This window comes from Cebus imitator, unplaced genomic scaffold (genome assembly GCF_001604975.1).
Source record: "Cebus imitator isolate Cc_AM_T3 unplaced genomic scaffold, Cebus_imitator-1.0 Scaffold57, whole genome shotgun sequence".
NCBI lineage: Eukaryota > Metazoa > Chordata > Mammalia > Primates > Cebidae > Cebus > Cebus imitator.
The window spans coordinates 2318482-2344601 of record NW_016107372.1 but is presented as its reverse complement, the minus strand read 5'-3'; the positions used below and the strand labels follow the sequence as shown (position 1 = coordinate 2344601).

The 26120-nt window shown below is 40.8% G+C and overlaps 1 protein-coding gene across 1 annotated transcript in view; it reads right to left on the bottom strand.

The window, feature by feature from the left end:
• PID1 (phosphotyrosine interaction domain containing 1) overlaps positions 1–25819 on the bottom strand; it is a 244251-nt gene extending 218432 nt beyond the window's left edge. The window contains exon 1 of the mRNA XM_017529082.2: positions 25503–25819. Within this exon, the coding sequence (XP_017384571.1) occupies positions 25503–25532 (30 nt within the window). The 5' untranslated portion in view covers positions 25533–25819. The remainder of the gene's footprint in view (positions 1–25502) is intronic.
• Positions 25820–26120: the final 301 nt, after the last annotated feature.

Here is a 26120-nt window from a genome sequence, read left to right as displayed (position 1 = left end):
CTGACAAATTCTTAACAGTTACTATTACTTTGAGTCCAAATTACAGTGCTGCTTACCAAGAAAATCAGCATTCAGGGCCTGGGGCAGCTATGCCATGCCTTTGATTAGCAGACTGCAAAAAATACGTGAACCTATTGTACAGTTTATGAAACACTTTACATATATGACCTTATTTCACACTCAGAAGAAGTCAGTGAGGTAGATTTTATGAGACTCATTTTACTGAATGGGGAAATTGAGGCTCAGAAGTTTGTGTAATTTGCCCAAAGCTATAAAGACAGTACTTACTAGGACTAACACTTCCATGAAAATTTCTCAGTTCCTAGTCCTACCCTGTTCCCATTATACCACGTTCATTTAGGCCAGGGGAATATTTAAGTTTTATTCTGCCTCCTTCATTTTGGCTTTAGTTTAGCTGGTCGTTGGCTGTTTTTGGTGTTCTATTTGTTTTGTTTTACAGACCAAACTGTGACAAGGACTTCTTTAGTAAGCGTGAACAAATACAAGTTATTTCTTCTCTTTTTCTGTTGAAATAAAAATAGAATTTGCAAAATGTAATAGTAATCACTGATTCCTGTCTGGACTAGCTAGAGTTTAAAAAGTTGGAAGACCTCACCCACAGCAGTTCCAAATGCAATCCTTTCTTTACATTTAGGTAATTATCAATTATCTCTCAAATTCATATTAGCCAGGGAACCAATACAGCCAGCCTATCAGAAGGAAATCAAGCTTCAAACTGCAGAGCTGCTGGCGTTCAGGTCATGAAGTAACATAACTACGGAATTATGCAAGTAATACCATCCTCATTCACGTAACATTTGAAAAATAATTGCTTTAAAGGAAATAATGGAATATCATGCATATCCCTGCAAGGTCCATTTTCAAGTTCCTATATTTCACTACACAGAAACACACATACACATAATTGAGGAGGTAAGCTTCCTTGCTTACATACCAGTCTAACGATAAACAAGCTGGAAGTCAATCACTCTATTCATGCTGAGCTGTGGGCACACACACCCATTATTATCTGTGAGACTGACTATGCCACAAACCTGAGTAACAATAAATAGTTGCAGAGGAAGAACTGTCCACAGAACAAATAAAAACATGACTGGATTCCAAAAAGTACAAAGATTTGCTCAACAAAACTCACCAGGCAGAACCAGCACTATAAAAACCTCCTTCGACTGAAGTAAAATGTTTCTGGCAACAGGAAATAGTTAAAATTTCCTATTTTCCGATTATTCTAAGTGCTTACCTCTGCATATCTGGTCTCCAGCTGGGTGGGTCAGGACAAGAAATCGCCTAGGAAAGCCAGTTTTCACAATCTTTTCAGACCAGTTTAGCAATTTGCAAAATGGAGAAGGTTTACCAGGACAGAAAAAAAATAAAAAGAAGGTAGCCTCAGCAGTAAAAATACCCAAAGCCACAGACACTGACCCACCAGCTCAAGTACAGAAATGGAATCCACATCAAAATAAGAAAAATTCTACTGGGGAAAAACAGGGAAAATAAACAAATAAAATCAGAGCACTTCTATCTTAATGTCCGTATGGGGCAAACCGAATACAAAGCTTCACAGAGAAACAAAAACTTAACAGTGATAATTTCTAGAAAGCATGGTGTATCACTTAGGATTAGCTTCAACTGCAAATGAAGGAAAAAGCAAAAGAACAATGGTTTAAAGGAGATAGACATTTACGTTTCACACAGAAAGAAGCTTGAGGTGAGAGGCCCAAGACTAGCATGGCAACTCCAGGACTCACACACCTTTTCGTTCTAAAGTTCTTAGCACATGGCTTCCCCAGCGTGGCTTAAAAGGGCGTCTCAGACAACCATTACATTTATATTCCTGCCAGATTACAGGAAGAAGAGTGCAGAGATGCAGGCATTCTGCCTCTAAGATATCCCTGCTTACATCCCAAAAGCTACAACTAACTTGTGTTATATGACTAGTGCAAGTGAACTTGGAAATAGCAAAATATCTCTTTACAACTGGTATTTGCAATTGTTGGAAGGTAAATATTTTACAGCTCAAAGGAATTCAGGGCCTTGGGGTCCACGCAAATATCCAATGAATATTTAGAAAATACCTACTTTTCCCAGACGCTAGGTTCTGCGCTGGAGAACAGCCCCTGCCTTCAGGCATGGGCAGTTCAGGGACCACCGCTCCCTAAAACAACCAGAAGTGACGTTTATGAACATGCATGCATAATGTCTTCTTCTTTAACAATTTACTTGGAAATAACCTCAAACTTAGCAAAATACAGCAAGAATAAAATTGCTTTCTCAGATCTACCAACCATCAACACCTTATCACGTTGGCTTTATTACAAATTGTCATTCTCACTTATTCATTTTCTCCCTCCTTCTTTCCTTACTATTCCTCTTCCTTCTCATCCTCCTCATCGTTCCTTCTCCCTCTTTCCTTTCCTTCCCTTTTTCCTTCCTTCACCCACATGCATTTGAGAGTAAAATAAACATTATTTCCCCTTCAGCCCTAAATATTTCAGCATATTATATCCTAAGAAAAGAACATCCTCTTACCTAACCATAGTAAAATTATGTCACCAACTAACTCAGTGAAGTAATCTACAGAAATGTTTTCCCTGGTCCAGGATCAAAATCAAGACCATGTACTGCACTGGATTGCTGTGTCTATTTAATCTGGACCAGTTTCTCAGCGTTTCTTTCTCTTTCATGGTATTGATATTTTTGAAGAGCAGTAGACAGTTATTTTAGAGAACACATGGTCCTGGGACAGAAATATGATACAAGTGATCCTTCTCAGTGCATTGTATCAGGAGGCACACGATCATGATTTGCCCCCATTATGGATGATGCTGATTTTGATTCTTTGTCTAAGTTAATGTCTTCCATTGAACTTTTCTAGTGGAAAGTTACCATTTTTCTGTTGTCAACTGATAGTGTGTCGGGAGATACTTTGAGATTCTATAAATAACCTGTCCCACATCAAATATTCACCTACTAGTTTTTATAATCACTCATGATTCTTGACTGTCTTAAGTATTATTATGATAATTGAAAAAAAATGGTGATTTTCTAACTCCATTATCCCTGCTTTATTCATTAGGTAATATTTTATTGTAAGGAAGAGTTTACCTTTCTAACTTATTTATTTGTTTATTTGTTTAAATCAATTTATATTAGTATGAACTTTAGTTTGGCTGGTCGTTGGCTGTTTTTGGTGTTCTATTTGTTATAGACCCTTATTTTTCTCAAAGGGCTAAAATCCACAAAAGTTGTTATTTATTTTGAGGTGTACCAAATTTGGCCAATGAAAGTCAAGGGGCTTCTGCGTCATGTTGAAATAATTTTTTCTGAACAGTTCCTTGCTTTCTAGCACAACAGGTAATGTATTTAGAAATCCTAAAAACTTCTGGCTTTCTTGATGATGCTCAAATGGAGTTCACTTTATTTTATAAATAAAGTGAAAAACAACCTAAAAATTTCTCCCCCATCTGAAAGCCCACCAGAAAACAGATGCAACGCTGAACAAGACAGATTCTACATTTTTTAAATTAATTGTCATTTATGGATAGCTCCAGCTATTGACATCTCTTACATTCCTGAAATTAAATATAACAAAGAGAATGTCCCTAATAGTAAGTAGGCAATAACTTGGGTTCAAGCTACATGCAATGTATAATATTTTCATTTAAATGTCAAGAAAATCCAGAACACATTTCAAAGAGTTTAATATATACACACGGAATTGTGCATTTTCTCCCATTAACATGTGGCTCTAAAAATAAATATAAGAAAAAGTATCTCTCCCAATACAAAAGTAAAATTCTTCTCCTAGCATCCTTATTATGCCACTCTATCTCTTACCTTTCCATCCACAGAAATTAAGGACGATGGCAAAAAATAAATTATAAACTATCATTAGTTTATTGAAGCATGACATAAATATATTCATTGAGTGTGTATGGTGTCCCCAGCCTTATATTCCAAGTATTATTCCATATGCAATGGGGAACACGATGATGAACAAAGTCCCAGCCCTCACCTTCTAGGCTTTTAGAAGATAGAAATCCACACATAACTCTAATAAAAAGAAAAACAAGAATGAGCTAAATGGTATAACTGAAACAGAAGACCAAACTGTGGACAACCAGGAGGAAGGGATGACTCATTGCAACTGGATACCAGGAAAGACTTCAGCAGAAGAGGGGCAACTTCATCTGCTGTGAGAGGAGTATGATACATGGAGCAGAGCAGGCAACTGACAGAAAAGGATATTTCAAAGCTCTGAAACAATATTAGCAAAGGCATCAATCATCAAAACACACAACTGTGGAACATGGTCTGGAACGTATGGAAGGATACAGAGAGAGATGAAGAATATGGTTTATGAGCTTGAACCAAAGCATCAAAGCACCTCCTTAGCATCTGATAAAGGTACTTCTTTATAAGCACTAACCACACAAAGTGGGAGGAAATGGTTTCACCTAATCACTGACATTTCAGTTCATTTGGCCTTGTTCTCTACAATCTGCTCACATCCAATGTGCAAAAGACTGCAGAAAAAAAATGAAATAAAAGGGAAAAAAGGTATAAACCAAATGATATTTTCCCAGATGAAAAATTATCCAAACAGCATCCGTCCAAACAAACAAAAATTCCCAACTTCTGAGTACTCAGGTGCAATTTATTTTTTAATCACAAAAGGAACCTTTCTTTCTTAGGACTCTTGGCAGTTTTCAACACATACCATTGGACAAATTGCTTTTATTTAAAGATGAGCTAGAAAACTATCTGATATCATGTCAGAGCCAGTATCAACTGACTGTTCAAATCAGAGGACTGTGTTGCTTTCAGCATTATTGCACCACAGGGGGATAAAAAACGGTTCAACAGCAAAATAAAAAAGCTCACAGCATCTGGGGATATTGTATCTTCCACATCTGCCTTATTTTAAACTCAGCACTTGTGGTAGAGGTGGCTGGTGTGACATTGCCAGCTTTCTTGTTTTCCTTATTAACAGAACTCTGATTTGGTTGGGGGCAAAAAAGTTCCCAGTTAAAATATTTTCTTTCCCAAGCAACTATTTGGTCACATGTCACAGTTCTCATCCCTGAGGTGTTAATATCCTCCTGGGCAGGGCTCGAGGGAAAGCTTTTGTTTTCCTAGCAAAAACGGAATAACTACAAAGACCCTCGTATTTGCCCTTTTAAGCATCTTAGGATGGAAAGTTTCCTCTGTGGTAACATCGATCTACTTGGCATTTAACTGATTGAAACCTTCTTGAGCACAGGGACCGCTTCTTTACATACACCTTAAAACTTAGTTTGGCTCCTCACAAAAAAACAAAAGGTCGGTCAACATTTGCTGAAAGTAAAGCCTATGGGAAATGAACATGAGGAGAAGCACTGTAACATATCCAAATCACAGTTGGTGTACTTTTATCCCGCGGTAATCTACATCAATCAATTCAAGAGTGCCCAAATCTTTCAAGTATCACAATCCTTTCCAAGTCCAAAATGTTGCTGACCCACACATAGTACTTTGATGCTCAATGACTGAAAATGTGCTTAAAGTCCAAATGCCACTGTGAATCAATAATGATTTCAAATAAGTATTCCTTTAAATAAGGCACATGGGATTTGAAAAGTAGTTGACATGTTTGCAAGGCACTGTATTTTTTTTTCAGGGTATAGGAAATGCATAATGCACAGAGGGTTAACAGTGGCCTGCAAATAATTCCATAGTCCTCTTGAGTTCCAAGATCCATTGGTCAAGAATTACTAATCAATACCAAGAGCACTGTATCTGAGTCTATTCCACTGTCAGTACGCCACCCAGAACCCCCAAGGATGTGAATTTTAACATAGCCATGACTTTGCCTTTCACTTTGGCCAAACTTAGTTTAAAATTTCTAAAGCAAGCTTATGCTCATATTTATAACGTGAAATTTTTCTTAAATGTTAACACTTATGAAATCGTTATGCTACATAAAAATTCCCCTGAGTGTGAGATACACGAAGAAATGCGAGAGATGAAAAATAATTTGCTCTATCACACATTTTCATATTTACCATTAGGCATTAAAAGCTTCAAATCAAAATTAAATTTCCTATGTAGGGGCCAATGGTTAAAATAAAAAAGACAAATAGCATCAGTTTCTTAAATTAGCAAAAGCAGGCATCTGCTAAAGTTCTGAGGTAGACATTTAGTGCACTTTACAAGAAATCAACAATATGTCAATTTCTTCCAGTCCTTGGATCAAAATAAGTCCATGCATTCTCTTCATCTATAACCCAAGAAATAAGTTTTAATGGCCATCTAATGCAAAGATAATGGTTTCTTAACCATAAGATAAAAAAAAAAAAACACCAAGAAAGCAATGGCTTTGAAGCAACGGCCAAATTTGTTTTTGTCCAATTCATTTGTATCTTCCAACACAGCAAGGGCTCACAGCCACTGAAAAAGGAAGATGGGAGAAAGGAGAGGTGTTGATGGCCCCTTGGGAAAGCTATAAAAAAAAATGTCTAAAAGGCTCAGCAGTTAGAAAGAGAGTTCAAAGAAATTCAGGAACTTCACTCCCAATAATTATAGGGAAAGGAGGACGAGAGAAGCAAGAAGGGAAGAAAGTTGTTTTTGTTTTTTTATTTGTTTGTTTTAGTTGGGGGCAGAAAACACAGATGTGGCCACAAATAACAGAGCAATTCCACCTTACTTGCAAAGTTGGGATCCCTGTCAATGCAAATTAATTTTAATTTCCAAAAGACTCGCTCTAAGTCTCATCATCTGCTTGCCTACTCCTAGGACATGCCAGCATACATCCTTTCCAGTTCAGAGCAAATACATATCTCACGGGCCAGCCCCTGTTCAGCAAGGGCATTGAATTACATTATGAAGAAAAATGCCATTTCTCTGGGCCAAGGAGTAAAGACATCAGCATTGAGCCTGAGCTATTTACCATTAACACAGTAAAGAGAAGGAGACATAAATTAGCAGGTTTTTTAAACTCTGTGTTCTTCATTCCCTAGACTGCCTTACTTCCAGAAAACCCCAGAGCTGTATCAGTCAGTCTGTCAACTTCCTAAAACAGATATTGGCTGTACTCTAGGCCTGAATATTTAAATATAATTTCCCCAAGAAGATTCCCACAAGGGGAATACTAATTTGAATTTTCTTTGGTTGCACAACACTTCCCCAAATTTGCACTTTTGTAAAGCCATTCATTTCCTACAAAGCATCAAGTTCCTAGAGAAAAGACAAGGAGGTGGGTGGGGAAGGGGGTAGGGGGTGCCAAGCTAACTAATGCCAGATGAACTTTCCTGGATCCAGAGGGCTTTGTTTTCGAGATTTCTGCCTGTGTTAAATCAAAGTAGCAAAGCAGGTCTTAAAAACTGGGGAACTACATTCTCTACCCAGAAGGTCAGGACTGCCAAAGTTGGAGGTATTTAACTTTCTGGGCTAAAGAATCCACACTGTCCTAGAGTGAACTTACAGAGCCATTCACATTTTTAACCAACAACTACAAATGTTTCTTAAGAAATGAAGCTCAGACAGCCTAAGGCCATGTCTTCTTTGACTATTTTGGACAAAGCAGCTATTTGCATCCCTGACACTATTTTCACTCCAGGCTCAGAGATAAGAGGCATTCGTTTCATAATGTGTACCAAAATTACTTTATTTGCTTTGGATGCAGTAAAAGCATCATTACTTAAAATGACACTCTGCTTTTTCAGTGCAGCAATTTGGCAGGAAGGTGAGAGTGACATCCAAGTTATAAAAATCTTAAGATTTATAGCAGATGCCAATAACAGGACTACACCCTCATAAACAACAAAGACCAAAAAACCTTTCTCCAAAGATGGGCCAGAACCTGGAAGCTGTGGGCCAGGACTATGGCAAAATGAGGATATCTTCGTTCAAAGTCACTTAATAAAGTAAGGTATTTCTCTTAAGAGAAATTCCAAGGGAAAAAAAATGTGTACCCTTTCTCCATCCTTCAGTTAAGAATGCACACTTTTTACACAGAAAGGGTAACCATACACAAGGACACTTGTGCATCCATGGGTTTCTGGCATCTTGGAGAGCTTAAGCACGGTTCCTTCACTTTTCCCCAGACATCTGCTCTGCCCCACACATCACCTTTTGTGAAAGAAAATTTTAAGGCTGAACATTAATTGGTTCAAGGGAAATTGTACCTATGTATCATTTAGTTCTATGGTTGCAAGCAATAAACACCAACTCTAGCTCACTTAAGCATGAAGAGAAAATATTAGAGTAACACTGAATTGAAAGGAGAGGGAGGGGAGCGAGCTCAGAAAGGAGAGGGATACAGCCGCTCCCAGGGTCTGTGCAGCACCACAACAGACCATCTTCAGAAGTAGTTGACAGCATTATCATCGCGGACTGCTTTGTCTTTTGGTCACCCTGCTGAGGATTCCAACTTCTGGGAGAAAGTGTCTAATCAATCTAGTTTGGGTCACATATAGTCCCTTTGGCTAAAGAATGGCACATTTATTAATAACAACAACAAAATAAAACCTCCAAAATTGAATGGAGTCTCCCTACTGGAAGAGGGATAGAATCGTTCCCCAAAGAAAAATCAGAGTGTTGTTACCAGAAGATGGGAAATGAAGCTGAACAAAAAAACAAAAACAAAAACAAAAAAACACAGATGTCCACTTCTGCTTCTACATAAACAGTCTTCACATTCCTATTGAACTGTTTATTTTTTCAACTTCTAGAGACAACTTTGGCAAAATCTACAACTAATGCTATTACCCGAGTCTGTGTTACAAGACCCATATAAAGAACCACAAGATAAATTCCAGGGGCTGCAAGTTAGAAAAATGTCGGGGTTCCAAGTGAGCTGGCATACATTCTTCTTTTAGTTTATGAAGGTTATGTAACTAATCATGTTTCTCTTTTACCTTAGGCTGCTAGGAAGCTCAGACCTAAAAGCTTTAGGCTGTTATAACCTTAGTTATAATTCTAATCTAGGTTTTCAGGCACAATTAAATTTCTCCTTTCATCATATGACTGGTGTTCAAAGGGTTTTATTTTGGTCTTGTTTGAATGTTTAAATGATATGCTTCTCTTTTATTGACAAGTACTTCAAAAGCATGTGAATTTTTTCCCTTACTAAGCAAAAGCCAATCTTTTCAGAACTATATAGGGGTCTAATGTGTATCTGTATTTTCTGAGTTTGTAGTTTGGCCAGGACTTTTATATTCTGTGGGCAGAATCATCCCTTTTGTTTTCTGCTACTGCAGAAATAATAAGCTTATGGAGCAGAAATGATTTCGGATGAATTTCTGGTTTCAAAAGGTACAACAGGAAAAACAGATGAGAGAGAGAGAGAGTACACACACTAAATCTCATTGTGATTAGAGTGTGCAGTAATTTTCCAAATAGTTATCAATAGGGTTCACTTTTTATGGGAAGGGGGTCAAATGGAGGAGAGCAATAGACAACTGTCTGAAATCTATAATAGACACCATCAAACTCAGACAGCTGATGGACATCTCGGGGACCAGGATTCACATCGCATCTGTGCTTTCTTGAACCAAGTAGATGGGTTGAGGGTGGGAGGCCTAATTCATTGTTTTATAGCTCAAGCCACTGTGTGAGTGAATTCCAAGTACTTTCATGCTAAAAATCATCACAATCCCATAACTGCAGAAAGTGGGCAGCGTTAAGTAGATGGGTGAAACACCTGGGGAAGAAAGGGAAAGCAGCAGGAGGTTTGCTCCCAGGATGACTCATAAAATGTCTCCAAAGTGCTTTGTTTTTTGGTGGAAATGGGGATTCTCTAAATATAGAGGTATTCCCACCATTATGGATGTTTTTCAGTTTGGGTTCTCTGAAACAACATTTGAATGGTTCTTCTATTGGCTGATAATCTGTGAAGAATATGTTGAAATCCATTAAATTAAAAAATTCTTCTCCACCCTCTACATGTCCCCCTTTTTTGGAATTAATCTGCCTCAATGTTTGGCAGTAAAAATCCCCAAGATAAGCCAATATCATAACAATGAGAAGTTTTAGTTGCCTGGCATGTGATACGTAGGAAACAGTGATCTGCATTTAGTTAAAAGTAGAAGAAGCCTCCCACTGGTGCCTGGAACCCCTCCCAGATGCTCTAGATTAGAAAATAGGATAAGCAGCAACACTTCTAGTTCCTGTGCATCAGTTTGTCCAGGAGAGAAGCGATGACCACAGCTCTCCACTCGAATCATGAAAACTCCAATCATACGGCTCTCAAAAGAGAGGGGACAGAAGTTGGCCTTCAGGCACCTGCAAGTGGGCTGCCAGAGCTGTGCTTGGAGAACAAACAATGGTGCTAGACAAGTAAAATCAGTTATCACCTTGGCCTTTAAGAGTCAGAAGACCAAGGACCTGGTTCTGATTCCAACACTAGCAAACTTGAGAGGCAGCTTTTACATTGGCCAAATGAAGGAGCTGAACTAGATTGGTGTCCCCGTTCAATTATCCACAGGGCGCAGCAGGCTGTGTGACTCAGTGGGATTCAAAAAGGAAAGCCCAGGACCAGCAGGACGCATGTCTCATCCAGATGGAACGGCAGCTGCCCAGTGGTCACTATTTGAAAATTTAGGCCCTCCGCGATCTGGCATTTTTCAAAAGAATTAAGACGCCCAGATTTTCTTATAAATTTCTCTAATTTTTTAAATCCTGGAAATGAATTTGTAAAGATTTTATATACTGAAGGAGCCAAAGGAAATATTTCTGCAAGCTGGAGCCAAACCTCAGGCCCCCAGTTAGTCACCCTAAAGGAGTTCAAGTATTGAAGCACCCTGGACAATGGAGCACTTCTTTACAAAGGAGCTAAAGCTGTCTTCTTCCTCCACCTGGAAACTCCCAGGGCACTGGCAAAGTAAATGCTACAAGAAGTCCTGCACTAAGTAATCAGGCTGACTTTGTTTCACCTAATGCTTCCCCAAATTATTTAAAGGCTGAAACTTCCATGGCAAGACTCATGAGCAACTAACTGACTGAATTCATGGAACACACTTTGGGAAAAAGCAAACCTCTGTTATCCTCATGGTCCTAAAGTTCTGTGCCTTTATTCCTAGGGTACACTTGGATCTGAAATAGTGGAAGATATTAGTACTTAAATGACTCCCAAAGATGTGCCAGATACTAAGCTAAGCTCTTTGTAGTCCGCATCCCCATTAACATTCATGACAACCAGGAGCTAAGTGTTATAATAATATCCTTATTTTTAAGTTGAGAAAATACAAATACAAAATACATATCAGAGACCTTGAGATAACTCCTAATAAGTGAAGCAGCCAAGATTTGTATCCATGGGTGCCTGATTAAAAATCCCAAGGCCTTTCCACTGTTTAATCGTCTGAATGGGTTACAAGCGGCCTGACTTGTAACCTAAAGAAATATTCTCATTATCTCCCAAACTGTTCACCCCTGTGGCTTTAGATTTGCTTTTATGATCCAAGCTCTTCCTCTGAAGGGCACTGTTTTTCCAATTCAGTCAGATAAACCACCAAAGCATTCCGCTCTTGAGCAGCGTGAGCATGTGATGTCTTGGCTGGAAGTGATAACGTATTAGTATCCAACAACTGCATTCAATAGCTCAGAGATAATTTTTGTGGACTACACAGGTGCCAGGGACAGTGCTAATTGCTTGTGTCACTTCTTCTATCCTACCATTTCTCCCTCTTTGTGTGCACATTCTTTGCCCTTCTGACTGTCCAATGTGCCCTCTTCCTGGCTTTCTTGTCCATGTGACGTCTCTCACTTCAATGTATTTCATTCCTTTCCTTCCCCCCAAAAATGGAGTTAGAAGCAGAAGTCCAGTATTTTACTTGCTGTCTCAGGATAACCAGAGGTACAGGTTCACAGAGGACTCTTGTTTTATACCTGCTGTTCCAGGTAATTAACAATGCCTTCATCACCTCAACAGGGTGATGTGCCACGTCGTTTCCTTGCATATCTAATGAACAAAGTCTTATATTCCTTATCCTTGACCTTAAAAGAGGTTGAGTTGAATATCTCAAGTTTTCCTCCTTGAGGGGCAAAATGTTTTTAAACTACTAGATTAAAGTCATTTTGCGAATGTTTCTCATTAGCTTTTTACTGAGGGTCAGTGGCCACTGCTGAAGTTATTCTATCCTGTCTAGTTTTTAGTTGCCATATTCCCGAGAAAAACAATTGTCTCCCAAGGAATCCAGACCCTACATCTGCTATGCACATTACTTCAATCCACAAACCAGAATCAAGACCTACTAATGGTTTTACATGATTGATTCCCTCTATGCTTTCTGTTACGGGAGGAAAAAAAAAAAAAGAAGGCAGCCCAGCCAGTCACAGGGGCCACATCCCAGAAATTTACCCTTTCAACAGCAATATCTCCTGAGTCTACTGGCCTTGGAGGCTGGAGCCACACACTGCGATACAGGCAGGGCTGGAAAAGGCCTCAGAGGACTGAGCCAGCTGGGAGAGTCAGCTGGAACACCAACATGCTAGAAAGAGGAGAAAAATGCATGAACTGGGAGCATGAATGAGAATCAGGGCCATCCAGAATGTGGAAGAATCAACAAGGCAGCGTGAACTTTCCACCCTTTGGTCTAGATTTGTTCTCCTGTTCAACCACTAGTTTGACTAAGATCCGTAGGCAAACTGAGATGGACGAAAAATGCCATTTCAAGAATTAAATGAAGAAATGTTTTAAAAGAGAATGCCAAGAAAAATTACAGAATCCATTATTTATATTCTGGGTTAGAATTTTAATTTCCAGTAAAAAGGAAATGAAAATGACAGAGAATTCTCAGGAATGAGAACAGAAACAGTACATTGTTTAGTTCTCCCAACATCTAGCACTATGCCTGGCATATAATGAGGATTTCACGTACACGTTTGTAACAGCTTTGTAGAGATATAGTTGACATATAATAAGCTGCACAATTTGGTTTGTTTTCAGCGTACATAGAAACCTGTGAATCCATCACATAATCAAGATGTTGAACAAATCCATCACCCCCAAAACTTACCCCAGTCCTCTTTCAGGCCCCTACTTCCAAGTCCATCCTCAGGTAACTACTAATCTACACAAATCATTTTACCTTCCCACCAGTAGCATATGGGAGTTCCTGTTTTTCCACATTGTCACCAACAGTTAGCATGGTTGCAGGTTTGTTTTTTTTTTAATTTCAGTTGTTCTAATAGTTGTGCAGTGATACCTCATTATGATTTTAATTCACATTTCCCTAATGGCTAATGACACTGAACATCTCTTTGTGCCATCTATAGATCTTCTTTGTTCAAATCATTTCCTGGTTTTTAAAAATTGGATTATCTTTCTTATTGCTGAGTTGTGACAGTTTATTTATCCTAGATCTAAATCCTTTAATACATATATGAGTGGCAAGTATTTTCTCCCAGCCTGTATCTTACCTTTTCATTCTTTGATCCATATCTTTTAAAGAGCAGAAGTTTTTAATTTTGATAAAGTCCAATTTTTTCTTTGTTGAGTATACTTTTGTCATTGTTCTAAGGAATCTCTGCCCAACCAAGAGAAACTTTGAGAGTAGTGAATATGTTCACCACCGAGTACAGTGATGTTTACATAGATACACACAAAATCACAGAGATTTTCTGCTGCTTGTGTCTAGAAGTTTTATAACTTTAGGCTTCATATTTAGGTCTATGACCCATTTCGAGTTAATTTTTGCAAATGGCATGATGAATGGATTGAAGTATCTGGGCTTGTTGATGTTGCCACTGTCATTTTGCATATGAATATCTAATCGTTCCAGCATCATTTGTTGAAAACACTGTTATCCTTTCTCCAGTTGCTATGGTCTGAATGTTTATGTTCCCCTCAAGACTCATGTGAGACTCCTAATGCCCAAGGTAACAGTATGAGGAGATGAAGCCTTTGGGAGGTCATGGGAGTGGAGCCTTCATGAACGGGATTAGTGCCCTTACAAAATGGGCCTAAGGGAGCTCATCCAGCCCTTACCTCATGTGAGGACACAGCATTAAGGCACCATTTCTATGAACCAGAAACAAGCCTTTCCCAGACACTGAATCTGCTGACATCTTGATCTTAGACTTCCAGCTTTCAGAACCATAAGAAATAAATGTCTGTAACTTATAAGCTACCCAGTCTAAGGAATTTGTTATAGCAGCCCAAGCAAACTAAGACACTAGTGAACTATTTTCTCTGCACCCTTTGTCAAAATCATATATATTTCTGATCGAAAAGCGTAACTCTTAATAAAAGCCCTCACTGACAGCTGCTAAAATTTAAAACATGCATACTCTTTGATTCAGCCATATCAACTGTGGCAGTTCAGCCTAAAGAAATACAGGCACCAGTAGGTCAGGACATACACAAAAAAACTATAGCAGTATTAATTACAAGGAAAAAAAAAACAGAACATTAATGCAACCCAAATATTCCCTCATGGGGAAATGGGAGAACGAGTAAATAAATTACAATCCAGCTCTACCACAAAACTTGACACAGGTACTAAAAGGAAGGAGATGGAGCTACATATATATTAACCAGAAAAGATACCCATGAAACATTGTAAAGTAGAAAAATAACCACTAGATATATAATATGGGTTTCCTTCATGGGTAGAATTGGGAATGGGGAAAGGCACAAGATTACTAACTTCTTTACATACTAAACTGACTGATTTGTTAACCAAAGCAGACATTATTTTGTAATTTTTAACAATCAAGAAAGTAGTAGACATGACATGGAGCAGAGGTAGAGTAAATTCTGATTGCCATTTATTTATTTATTTATTTATTTATTTATTTTGGTGGCTGGCCAAGTAGGGATAAATATCTTGGTGTGTGATAGATACCCAAAAGAAAATTCTACACTATTAGAGATTAAACTGTATCCCCTCACAATGTACATGTTGAAATTCTAACCCGTAGTACCTCAGAATGTGACCTTATTTAGAAATAGGGTCATTGTACATGTAATTAGTTAAGATGAGGTCAGTAAGGAGGGCTGGGCCACTAACCCAGTATGACTGGTTTCCTTATAAACAGGGGAAATTTGGACATAAAGACATACATGCAGGGAGAACACCACATGAATGCTGGAGTGATGCTGCCACAAGCCAAAGAATGCCGAAGGTTGCCAGTAAACCGCGAGCAGCTAAGAGAAAGTCAGGAGCTATGTCTCCTTCACAGCACTAAGGACAAATTAACCCTGCCAGCATCTTGATTTCAGACTGTCAGCCTCCAGAATGGTGGGACAATCCATAGTACCAATACCACCCAGTTTGTGATACTTTGCTGTTGTACCTCTAGGAACAGATATATTAAGCTACCAAGAATTTATGTCCAAAAGCAAAATGGCTACCACCAGGACAAGGCCCTATTCAGCTCCTAGGAAACAACCTCAGAAACTTAGAAACAGCAATTGCTACTGCCCACATTATAGGTGGCTTGTACAGCAGGACTTCACTCTCACCTGAGAAAAAGTCGGCCCATTCCTGATGCAAAAGCATCAAAGCTTGCAGTGGGTGAACCTGTGAGTTTATCCTCAGACTCACAATTATAAGCAGCTCTGAGGAAAAGTTTGTCATGAAAGGATTAAGATAGATCTAACAATTGTGCAGCTCCTTTCCCCTGGTAACTCTCCATTCCCCTCCTGCTCCCATGCACACAGGGGGTATTCCTTCCAGAGAAGAGAATGAAAAGCAAAATAGCATTTTAAGAAATGACTCTTCATTCTAAGAAAGAGACACTGGCAGAGCAGTTCTGCACTCGGATAGATTCCCTGCCTTTGTCTGAGAAGGACTGGAAACATTTGCACCTTCCTGGCTGTACCAAAAAACACAAGCTGGCCCAAAAAAACAAGTATTATGACACGGATTGTTTTTGTTTTTGTTTTTTTGTTTGTTTGTTTGTTTTTTGTCTTCAAAGTGAGTTCAAGAATAAGAATATGTTCTTCACTAAAATAATTTATACAATTTCCAAGCAAAAAGCAAAACAAAACACCAAAACCAGGTACAAATTAATCAACCTGATATACCATGAGGCTGACCTGGGAGTCGACTTGAAATACATTCCTTCATCAGCCTACAGGTTTTCCTACTCAGGAAAAGGCAGATCACAGAAGCTGCTACCCAGAGATCGTACAGGGACTCTGACAACCTGGTTTGTTTTGAGAATAAAATCCTAAATACTAGTCTTCTTTTGCTCTCAGCTTGTCTGGAAAAGTTTCACTGAGGTCCACCTCAAAGTGTGTGTTTCACATTCTAGCCCATAAGTTTCATCACCAAAGTGAACTATCTTCAGGATAGAAGATCATGCACCATATTTTCCAGAGGACCTTCCCTGAGCAACACAGCGCACATTACACCCAAAGTTTGCCGCCTTTTCCTAGGATGCTGTCAACCAGAAGGAGATAAAGGAGAAAGAAGCGATAGGTTAGTTGTTTGCTGTTTTCATTTTTTTTTTCAATCCAAAGCAGATGAATTCACACTCAGTACTAAAAAAATCATTCCATATAGACAAATGTATTTTGTCCCAGTACATGAAAGTTGGGGATACCTATATCACAGAAGTAGAATGACCAAACATAGCCAAGAGGTTATATGGTTTCATTGATGTATTAGCTACCTAGGACTTGTGGTAACAAATAACAACAAACCGCATACCTTAAAACAACAGGAATTTATTCCCTCACCATTTGGCAGGCCAGAAGTCCAAAATCAAGATGTTAGCAGAGCCAAAGTTTCTAGAGAAGAACACGTCCTCGATTCTTCTAACATCAGGTGGTTGCCAGCAATCCTTGGCTCTCCCTGACTTATGGTGCCTAACTCCATTTTCTGTCTTGATCTTCACAATAGCCTTCTCTGTGCCTCCTCTGTGTCTTCAAATCTCTCCTTATAAGGACACTAGTCACAGGCTCTAGGGTTCATCCCAATTCAGTATACCTCATCTTAACTTGCTTACATCTGCACAAAACTTATTTCCAACTAAAGCTACATTCACAGGTATCAGGGGTTAAGACTTCGATGCATCTTTTGGGGGAACACAATTCGACCTTCAACAATGAGTCACATCTGGAGGCTTGGGTTTGAATCTGAATTTTTGTCCCTTCGTAACTGTGTCAGTTAGGAATGTCAAAGATACAAGTAACCGAAGTCCCAGTTCACATGTGGGCATAAATAAGTAAAAGGGGGTCAGATTTTTCTCATATAACTTTTGGTTAGGAGGTAGGTTCAGGTGCATTCAGTGATCCCAGCCCTTCCGTCTTATCATGCAGCCTTCTTAGCAGACTGATTTCAAGGCTTATCATTTATTGCTGCAGAATCACAATATGGCTGTTGCAATGCTAGATGTCGCATCTATGCTCAGGACAGCAAGAAGACAGGAAAGGGGGAAAAGGCTATTTCCCCAAGAAGCTTCATTTGTTATTCATGAAGATAAAGCATCCTTAGCAGATATCCTCTCATATCCCAGTGGTTAAAAACTGGTCTCTGACAATCCTTGGACCAGTATGGGATTATTAACCTGGCTGGGCTAGATCACCCATCCTCAGGCCAAGGCATGACTATCTGCTGCCTGATCAGGCTGGGGATTCATCAGCAGAGAAGAAGGTGAGAGAGAAGATGTGTAGTTAATGAACTCAAGCAATAGCTACCTGTAGTCTCTGGACAACTGTTATGTCATCAGAAAAATGAGACAACAAAATCTCTGCCCCTTCGAATTTTCTCAAGGATTAAATATGCCTTCCATATAAAACAAAATGTCTACTCCATGATACAAGAGGCACAGTGCTTAGGAGTGCATACCCCATAACCAGTCTGCTGGCTGTGACCTCCAGCTCTACTGCCAAAGGCTATTGGGAGGACAGGTAAGTGCTGGGAATGCAATCAATGCTAAGAAAAGTTGGCTTCTGTTGTTATTATTACTGATACTACCACTGGAAACCCTGCAATGAATGGCAGCTAGTATTTGTTGACTTTCTCCACAGTTGGAAATGAGCATTCTGGGAAAGCAAAAATCACCAATAAAATCCCTGATTAAATGAGAGTCCAGTAGCAGCAGTGCTGGAGTGGAAGGAAATGTTGCTCTGGGACCCTGATCACAGCAGCCCTTCTCTCTGCCCTGTTTGAGAATACTTGCCACACTACCTAACCTTCCAACTGTGGATAGTTGGGAGCAAACATGCATTTGATGGCTTTTAGAATGACTTCACTTACGTAAAATTTCTTTTGGAGCTGTGGGCTCTAACTCAATAGCATACAAAAGATTTCCTAACAGTCAACCTTGGCATGATTCCCTTACTACATTTATAGCATGAAAAACCTAACACTACATCCTGACCTGGAGACCACTGCCTTGTAGAAACTAAAGGAGTTAGAGGAGGTATGTCAACTCAGACCATTTTCAGGATCATCACACCCAGGTCCCTCTAAAGCAGGGACCCAAGTGATCAAACTTGTGGCCCCACACCCCAGCCCAGCCCACCCATATCCGAACACCCACTATCATATGTGAACCTCCATCATCTTCCCCCACAACTGTAAAGCCAATTGCATTCCATGGATCACACTTTCCTATACATCAAGAATAAAAGGAGCTTCTCCAAGTGAGGAGACAGAGACACATGGACAGTGAGCAGGCCATTAACATGCTAGCTCTGGCTTATAAAGCCAAGTTAGGTAGGGATCTTCTTCATATGAACAGAAACTCTGAAAGTTACAATCATACTAGGAAATAGATATTAAGCCCAACTTTGAACAATAAGAGACAGGGCTATGAGTCCTCTAAGTTTACAACTATGTCCTTCTTACCCTCACCCACACCCAGCATAGTGCTTGGGACCTAGTAGATACACAAGAAAGGTGGACAGAAGAGAAGACAGAAGCTCAGATCTAAACTCCGAATTTGTTCCTTCATTCACCAACCCTAACAGCATTAAGATGTGGTACTATTTATTGAGCACCTACTGAACACTATATACCAAAATCCCTCCAAAGCACATCTCTCTATTTTACAGATAGGGAAAGCAAAGCTCAGAGAAGTTACAAAACTAAACTGAAACATTGCTAGTAAGCAATCAAGTCAAAATTACTTATAAAGAGACAGATAGGCTTTTTTTAGTTGTTGTTTGTTTATTTTTTTCCAAATGTTTTCTGATTCAGGAAACACCCTGGCTAATAAGGCTATCACTGGAGCCTCTCTTATCATAGTAAGAACTCAGTTTAAACAGAAGAGGGAATCCTGGGCTATCAGGCATGGGAAAGAAGAACTCGGCAAGATGATAGATCCACGTGGCATCAGCATTAAGTGGAAGAGCACGTCGAGATGCCAGAAGCACTGAAATATGCCCAAGTCACAAAACACGTCTGTGTCTTTTCTCTGACACCTTCCTTTTGCAATCCCTGGCCTCAAGGGTTGGACCTGGTGAAGACGCTAATGCTTTATCACTGATTAGCAGCTAAACTGGGATCACAACTTTTTTTTAAGTAAACACAAAAATGATAGTAGACTAATTCCACTAGACTTCAAGGAGGTCTTTGGACAAACACCTCAACTATTTCTTCTTGCTCTACTTATATAAAGCCTCTGTTTAAATTTGTGTCCATGGGGCTGAAAGAAGCACACTGCAGTCATTGAGTGTTTCTGGACTAGTTTTATTTGCTGACCACTAACAAGTCCCTGAACTGCTGCTATTCGCGGAATAAAATACTTTGTGGAAGGCAGCCTGATCTCCAGTACCCCTGAAGCTGTAAGGCTGATTCTCCCAGAGTCTCCTCCAGGGCTAATTTTCATAGTACAATGGGGTCAGTGCAAGGGGTATGGGAGGGACCTAATCTGGAACATCAAACAAAATGCAAAAGTTGCCTAACACTCCAAGATAACTCGGTACAGTCAACATGAAACAGCCATCAGGCCACGGTTAACCAAGGGGCACAGAGTTTTTTTTCCCAGGCTAGGATTTGGCAAATCACTTGGTAGAGATTTGCTGACAAACTTGGAGAAAGACTCAATGATGTAAGATAGCATTTTACTTCTGACGGAGACTAAGGCCTCGGATTAACGATGACTCCAAGTTTTCTTTATGAACAATAAGGCCTAATGTTTTGTGCTTACTCAACTACAATTGAGGAAAAGAACAACAAAATCTAGAGTGGATTTAGTGAGAAACCTGTGCCTCTGTAATAAAAGCTATTGCTTTTTTCTAAGCAACTGCTCTGAAAATCTCCAACCTCCTCCCTCCTTCTCCCCATTTTTTTTTTGTCTAAACTCGAAATGAATGTGTACGTGATGCAACCTAATCGCCAGCTTTCAAGGTCTCTAGTTTGGATAAATGCCACGTGCTTCAGTTAAAAAGCTCTTCGGTGGTCCTTGTGAGTTTTAATTTCAATAGGAAACAGCAGCTTATGTGCCACCAAAGATTTGGGCCACCAAAAACAGGGTAGCCCTTGGTCAACACACTGCTTCAACAAGAAATAGGACAGCAGTCTCTCTGAGACCGCAAGACAGTCACTGCTCTTACTGTATTTATTAATAACAATAGTGCCAACATGTATATAGCACTGTGCCTGTCTTATCCTTCTGCGCTATGGTGAAGGGCTTGAGAAGTAAGGATTGGAGCCAAACTGTCTGGTTCAAACTCCAGTTCAGCTCATTTCTAGCTGCTCAACCCTGGCCAAATCACTTCACCTCTCTGGCCTTCAGTTTCTCTCTAAAATGGGGATAAAAGTGGTAACAGGAAGTAAATGAGCCAGATAATTAAAATAAAGCTCCTCAGCACAGTGCCACACACAGTGCCTGCACCACAAAAACAGGTTACTGGTATCTTCCCATTCCTGTCCCTTGTTCCTTTTGTCCATTTGGTCAGCCTGGAACAGTGTCAGATTTGCCAGTTTTCACACTGCCTGATGGGTGAGGCCATTATAATGTCTCCGGTTGACATTTTAGAGGGTTCTCCAGTCTCATTTCTCAGGGGAAAGGTGAAAGTGGCATCACCACAGAGAAAAAATCTAGAAAAATCCACACTCCAAGTCAAGACAAGATCTGCCAGATAGAACTAGGTAGAATGAGAGTGAGATAATCCTCAGGAAGGACTTTGCCTCCTAAAATCCCTGAATAGTATTGAGCTAAAAACTTCAGCACCTTTATCAGCCAAAAGTTTCAGGAAACACCAAAAGAAAGTTTCTTTAGGATCTGGGGTCCTCTCTACTCTTCGCTGTGTTTCTCCCTCTGTGGAAGTGCTAGTGCACAGACACTGGCCACAATGAGGGTGAAAAGGAAGTAATGGGACAGAAAAAAATTGCCCAGGTTGCAAAACCCAAATCCAGCTATATGAATAAAAAGCTCTGTATTTTCTGGATCTGCCATGGATAAATAGAAATCTCAGTGAAGACAGGCAGATGATTATATTGGAACCTTTATAGAATGCCTCATGAGAAGATGATTACATGTGCACTTTACAATTAGAATCTGCTAGAACTTGTTTCCTGTACATGCCTATCATATTCCACTCTATCCTAGTAATAACGACACCAGAGACCCTTTTTGTTCTTTCTTCAGATGGAGGTTCACTCTGTTGCCAGGCTGGATTGCAGTGGCGCGATCTCGGCTCACTGCAACCTCCGCCTCCCAGGTTCAAGCAATTCTCTTGCCTCAGCCTCCTGAGTAGCTGGGACTACAGGCATGCGCCACCACACCCAGCTAATTTTTATATTTTTAGTAGAGATGGGGTTTCACCATGTTGGCCAGGATATCTCGATCTCTTGACCTTGTGATCCAACTGCCTTGGCCTCCCAAAGTGCTAGGATTACAGGCATGGGAAATCGTACCTGACCCACCAGAGACCTTTAAGAATATGTTGACCTCCTTTGCTTCTAACTTCAGTCTTGATTCATCTTTCTTCTCCTATCCAGGCCTCCAGAAAATGCATCTGGTAGCTCACTGAAGACATCTGCTCTGAGAAAATACTTGTTCCTATGAATGGGACACACTCTTTCATGGATGGGTTTGTTACTTCAAGGGATCCACCACAGTAATTAAGGCAATCTACAAACCCATACAAATTTTAAAACTTCAAGGCCAGAAATAATCTCATCTCTATTTCAAAAAAAATAAAAATAAAAAACAATAGTTAGGTTTATGGTTTTGAAAAGTCCCCTTTACTTTTCCGAAAGGAGTCCGTTTCAAGCCCGCCTCTTTAAAAATTTATAACTCTCATCAGTCCTTCCAAGGGAAAAAAAAAAAAAAGTCTGCTATGCAGACGAGAAGGTGAAAAGAGAAGAATTCATATTTATTCACTGTAAAAAGTTAGGGTGGTAAATTAAATGTTCACATCCCTTTTGATTCTATTATATTTTTAATGGCAGAAGCTCCCAGTGAGGGCTCAAGTGGGATGCAACAGTTTTAACATTCAAGGGAGCAGATGAACTTGCCTCGGTTTGTGAGACTGAATGAGAAATTATCCAGCACAGCTCTGCTCGGGGCAATAGGTCCCTTTGCCTGTGCTGGATTTGGGTCAAACAGCTAAACCTCAAATCAGAAAATATCTGCATCATTTTCGGGGAATACAGAAGTAGGTAATGATAGTGATACTCAAACCTGACCAAAGATGTCATTTCTTGAGCAACGGAGACAGCTGCTACTCTCAAAGGTCCACTATTCAGAGTGTGACTGGTCTATGCAAAGCTCTACCACACTCCCCTGGGACACAGATCTCTCAAACCAGCCTCATCAAATATGAACTATATCAGCATGAAAGAATCCCCTCTTTTGATTCTAGGTATTGATACAGTAAATTGACTCCTTAGTCCTATTAGGAAGTTCCGGGAATGTTTCCTTGAAGAATTTTCTTCACTCTGGCTCATCTAAATTAGATGTCTGTATTAAAGATTAATGAGAAAAAAATTAATGAGGTTGAATGAGAAGGTTTAAAAAGATTTGTGAAAGGCACACGGGGCTCAGACATCATTAAAGAACAGGGCTCATTCACTAGTTTCCTATCCAGCACAATATCCACTGCTATCTCTGTGGCCACAGAGCCTGGAAGTGGCAAAGTGGCCTCTCACTAAGGAATCAAACAGGTATGTTTCTATATCATGGTGAAAGAAAAAGAAAAAAAAAAAAAANAAAAGATTTGTGAAAGGCACACGGGGCTCAGACATCATTAAAGAACAGGGCTCATTCACTAGTTTCCTATCCAGCACAATATCCACTGCTATCTCGGTGGCCACAGAGCCTGGAAGTGGCAAAGTGGCCTCTCACTAAGCAATCAAACAGGTATGTTTCTACATCATGGTGAAAAAAAAAGAAAAAAAAGAAAAAAAAAAAAACGAAACCCCAACAGCAAACAGAGACTGTGACAAAGATAAGCACAAGGAATGTAAATAAAATATTCTAAGCAGCTCACTCACCACCTCACCCTCAACAGCTCTCTAAGAAGCAAAAGTAAAAACATACAAATTACGTGTTTTCAAAAAGAGTCAAGCAAAAACTTTCTGGGAAGAAGCCATGAATATAAAAAAGGAAAAATTCCACATTTGTCTCACTTCTCTAATCCCTGGGCTTGAGATGTATGTACTTTCAAAAGAGACTCATTGAAATTTGGGAGCATGTAGTTGAGCCCCTGTTGGTAAGCACCTTCCAACAGTGACTCAGTCTTATCGATGATAAGCCCTGTTTATCTGAGCTTTCGAAAGCCTAAAACCAGGTTCTTTCAACATTAAATACCTTAAAAAAAAAAAAAAAAAAAAAAAACGTATTGCAAATACAAACTGGAATAAACCAGACTCATGCCAAAATGCACATGTGCACATTTCACAAAAGAAGGGGGAGACATTTCTAGCAAAGAACAATCCCTATGGGAAGGCAAGCCAGAGCGCTCGACTGCCAAGGGTCACATGCTTCAAAGCGCACAGGATTCCCTAAGTGAAACAGGCCAGTAAGAAGAACTTATATAGTCAAAAATCTACAAACTCTTCTGAGGCACAGATCATCAAGCCATAAAAGCCACCTCAAGGAACGTTGACCACATCCCTCTAAGGACTTCCAAAAGCTGCACTTGAATGGGGAACCTGCCAGCTCTCCTCAATCATTCTGCTCCTTTGGAATAGAAGTTATGCCTTGAACCGAAGGAGAACTTCAAATGCGCCACTGGTATCTGGTGCCACTACCAATACATTCACATCCCCTTCTGCCAGTCATTCAGAGCCCAGTGTTGATATTCTCTTAATAAGACCAGGAGGGGATTAGGAGGTTGGTCATCAACCTCCTCATCTGCAAGGCTAAATGCAGGTTTTCTTATTTATTCTATTTGAGACCCTGGGGAGTTGGTCTGGTGTCTCAGGCTCTGATAAAATGAACACACTGCCCACAAATCATGGCCCAGGGAGATTTGGAAAGGGGGTGTGGGGCATCTGTTTCTGCTAAATGCAATGCCCTCTGCAGGTTATTCCTCTGTATGAGGACTCCTAGGCAAAGGTTAGCCTCTCCCTGCATCTAAGAAACTGCGCTTGGGACTTTGAATGTTCATTGAGAAACCTCCAAGCCAGCCAGGGGCTGGTCTCACTGTCCTAAGTCTTCAGAGGCACTCAGCCTCCAATGGTGCTGTATTTTATCACTTAAACACTTCTTCAAAGTTTACTACGAAACAATGTGGCTCCACGCCTGCCAAAAGTTTAACTGCAGGATTCAGGGGATTTTATCTGGCAGAGTGGCTGCCGTGGCTCTTGAGAATATGTGCCAGCAAAAGGCAATCCTCAGACCTTGCAACCAGGGCAATCCCAAGACCCAACGTGTCACTGAAAGAATTCTTCTGGGAAAGTGTCCCTCTTTCTCTTCAATCGCCTCCCGCAAATCCCCAGCTTCCAGAAGCCAATTCAAGGCAGTCTGGCATTTCAGGAGACAGCAGTAAAAACTTTTGATGGGATGACCCAGGACGTAAATATTCCTGGCTGAACTTACTTTTAATCCTTAAATATCTGAAGGAGCTTGGCTTTAAGGGAGATAAAGGGAGAGAACCAATGAATAGGGAAAAATAAAATAAGTAGCATACCATGACCAAGCCAAACCAAGCCTGATATTTCCAAATTACATTGGCAAATGGATGCTTTCACATATCACTTGTTCTGTCTTTCCTGGAGACCAAAAAATAAAAAAATAAATCTGCATTCAAAAATCCTAACCCCAGACCAATACATTATGTCAGTGGAATGCAATCTAAATTGCCGGTCAGAAAGTCCAACCTTATATATGTACCAACCAACCAGCACACAAGCACCTCCAAGCCAAAAGTTGTAACGCCTGAGTATGGGCGTTTGTCAATTTCATCATCCCCCATGGCCCCGCAGGGTTCCTGGCGTTGGGTTAAACCGACAGCATCATGTTGCCACCGATGCGTTTTACAAGATGGTTTTGGGCAAATCCCTTCAAGTAGGCAGAAGCAAAACCTAGACTCATCTGCCTGGGCACCTCCTCCTCCAGGCTGGCCCCCCGGCCTCCCGGGTGTCCCTTACCTGCAGGCGCTCCGTGGCCGGCTGCCACATCTTCCAGCCCCGGGGTTTGGCAGAGGAGATGCTGGCGAGACTGTGGATCGCGCCGGGGAGCGAGGGGCCGCGATCCCGCTTTACATCTGGGGTCGGTGTCAGCGGAATGTGCGTCCTGGCGCTGGCCACAGCCGCCGGGTGGGCGCAGGGGGCTGCGAGCGGGAGGAGCAGGCGCGGCGCTCCGCTGCCGGCAACTTGTGGGCACTGCTGCGCGCCGGCTGTCCTGGCGCAGCTGCGAGAGGACTGCGCAGCTCCGCCCGGGCCCGGCGAGCGCGCGGCGGCCGCTCCCTCCTCCCCCGCCGCCGCCTCCCGGACCTGCGCGCTCTGAGCATGCCCGGGGCGGGCGCCCGGGGGCCGCAGCGGGTGGGGGTGCAGCGCGGCAGCCCTTAAATCCTAGTGAGGGGTGAGTGGGGACACTGGAACAGCCGGCCCTGCCCTGCAGGAAGCCCCCATTGGGTTGGGGTCTGGGAAAACGGACAGACTGCCTGAAGAGGGAAGGGCCTGGAGGCGGGAGTGCTGGGGTGGCGGGGATGGTGGGGTGGGGGAAAATTCCTTAAAAAGAGAAATCTAGCCCCAGGGGTCCCAGGT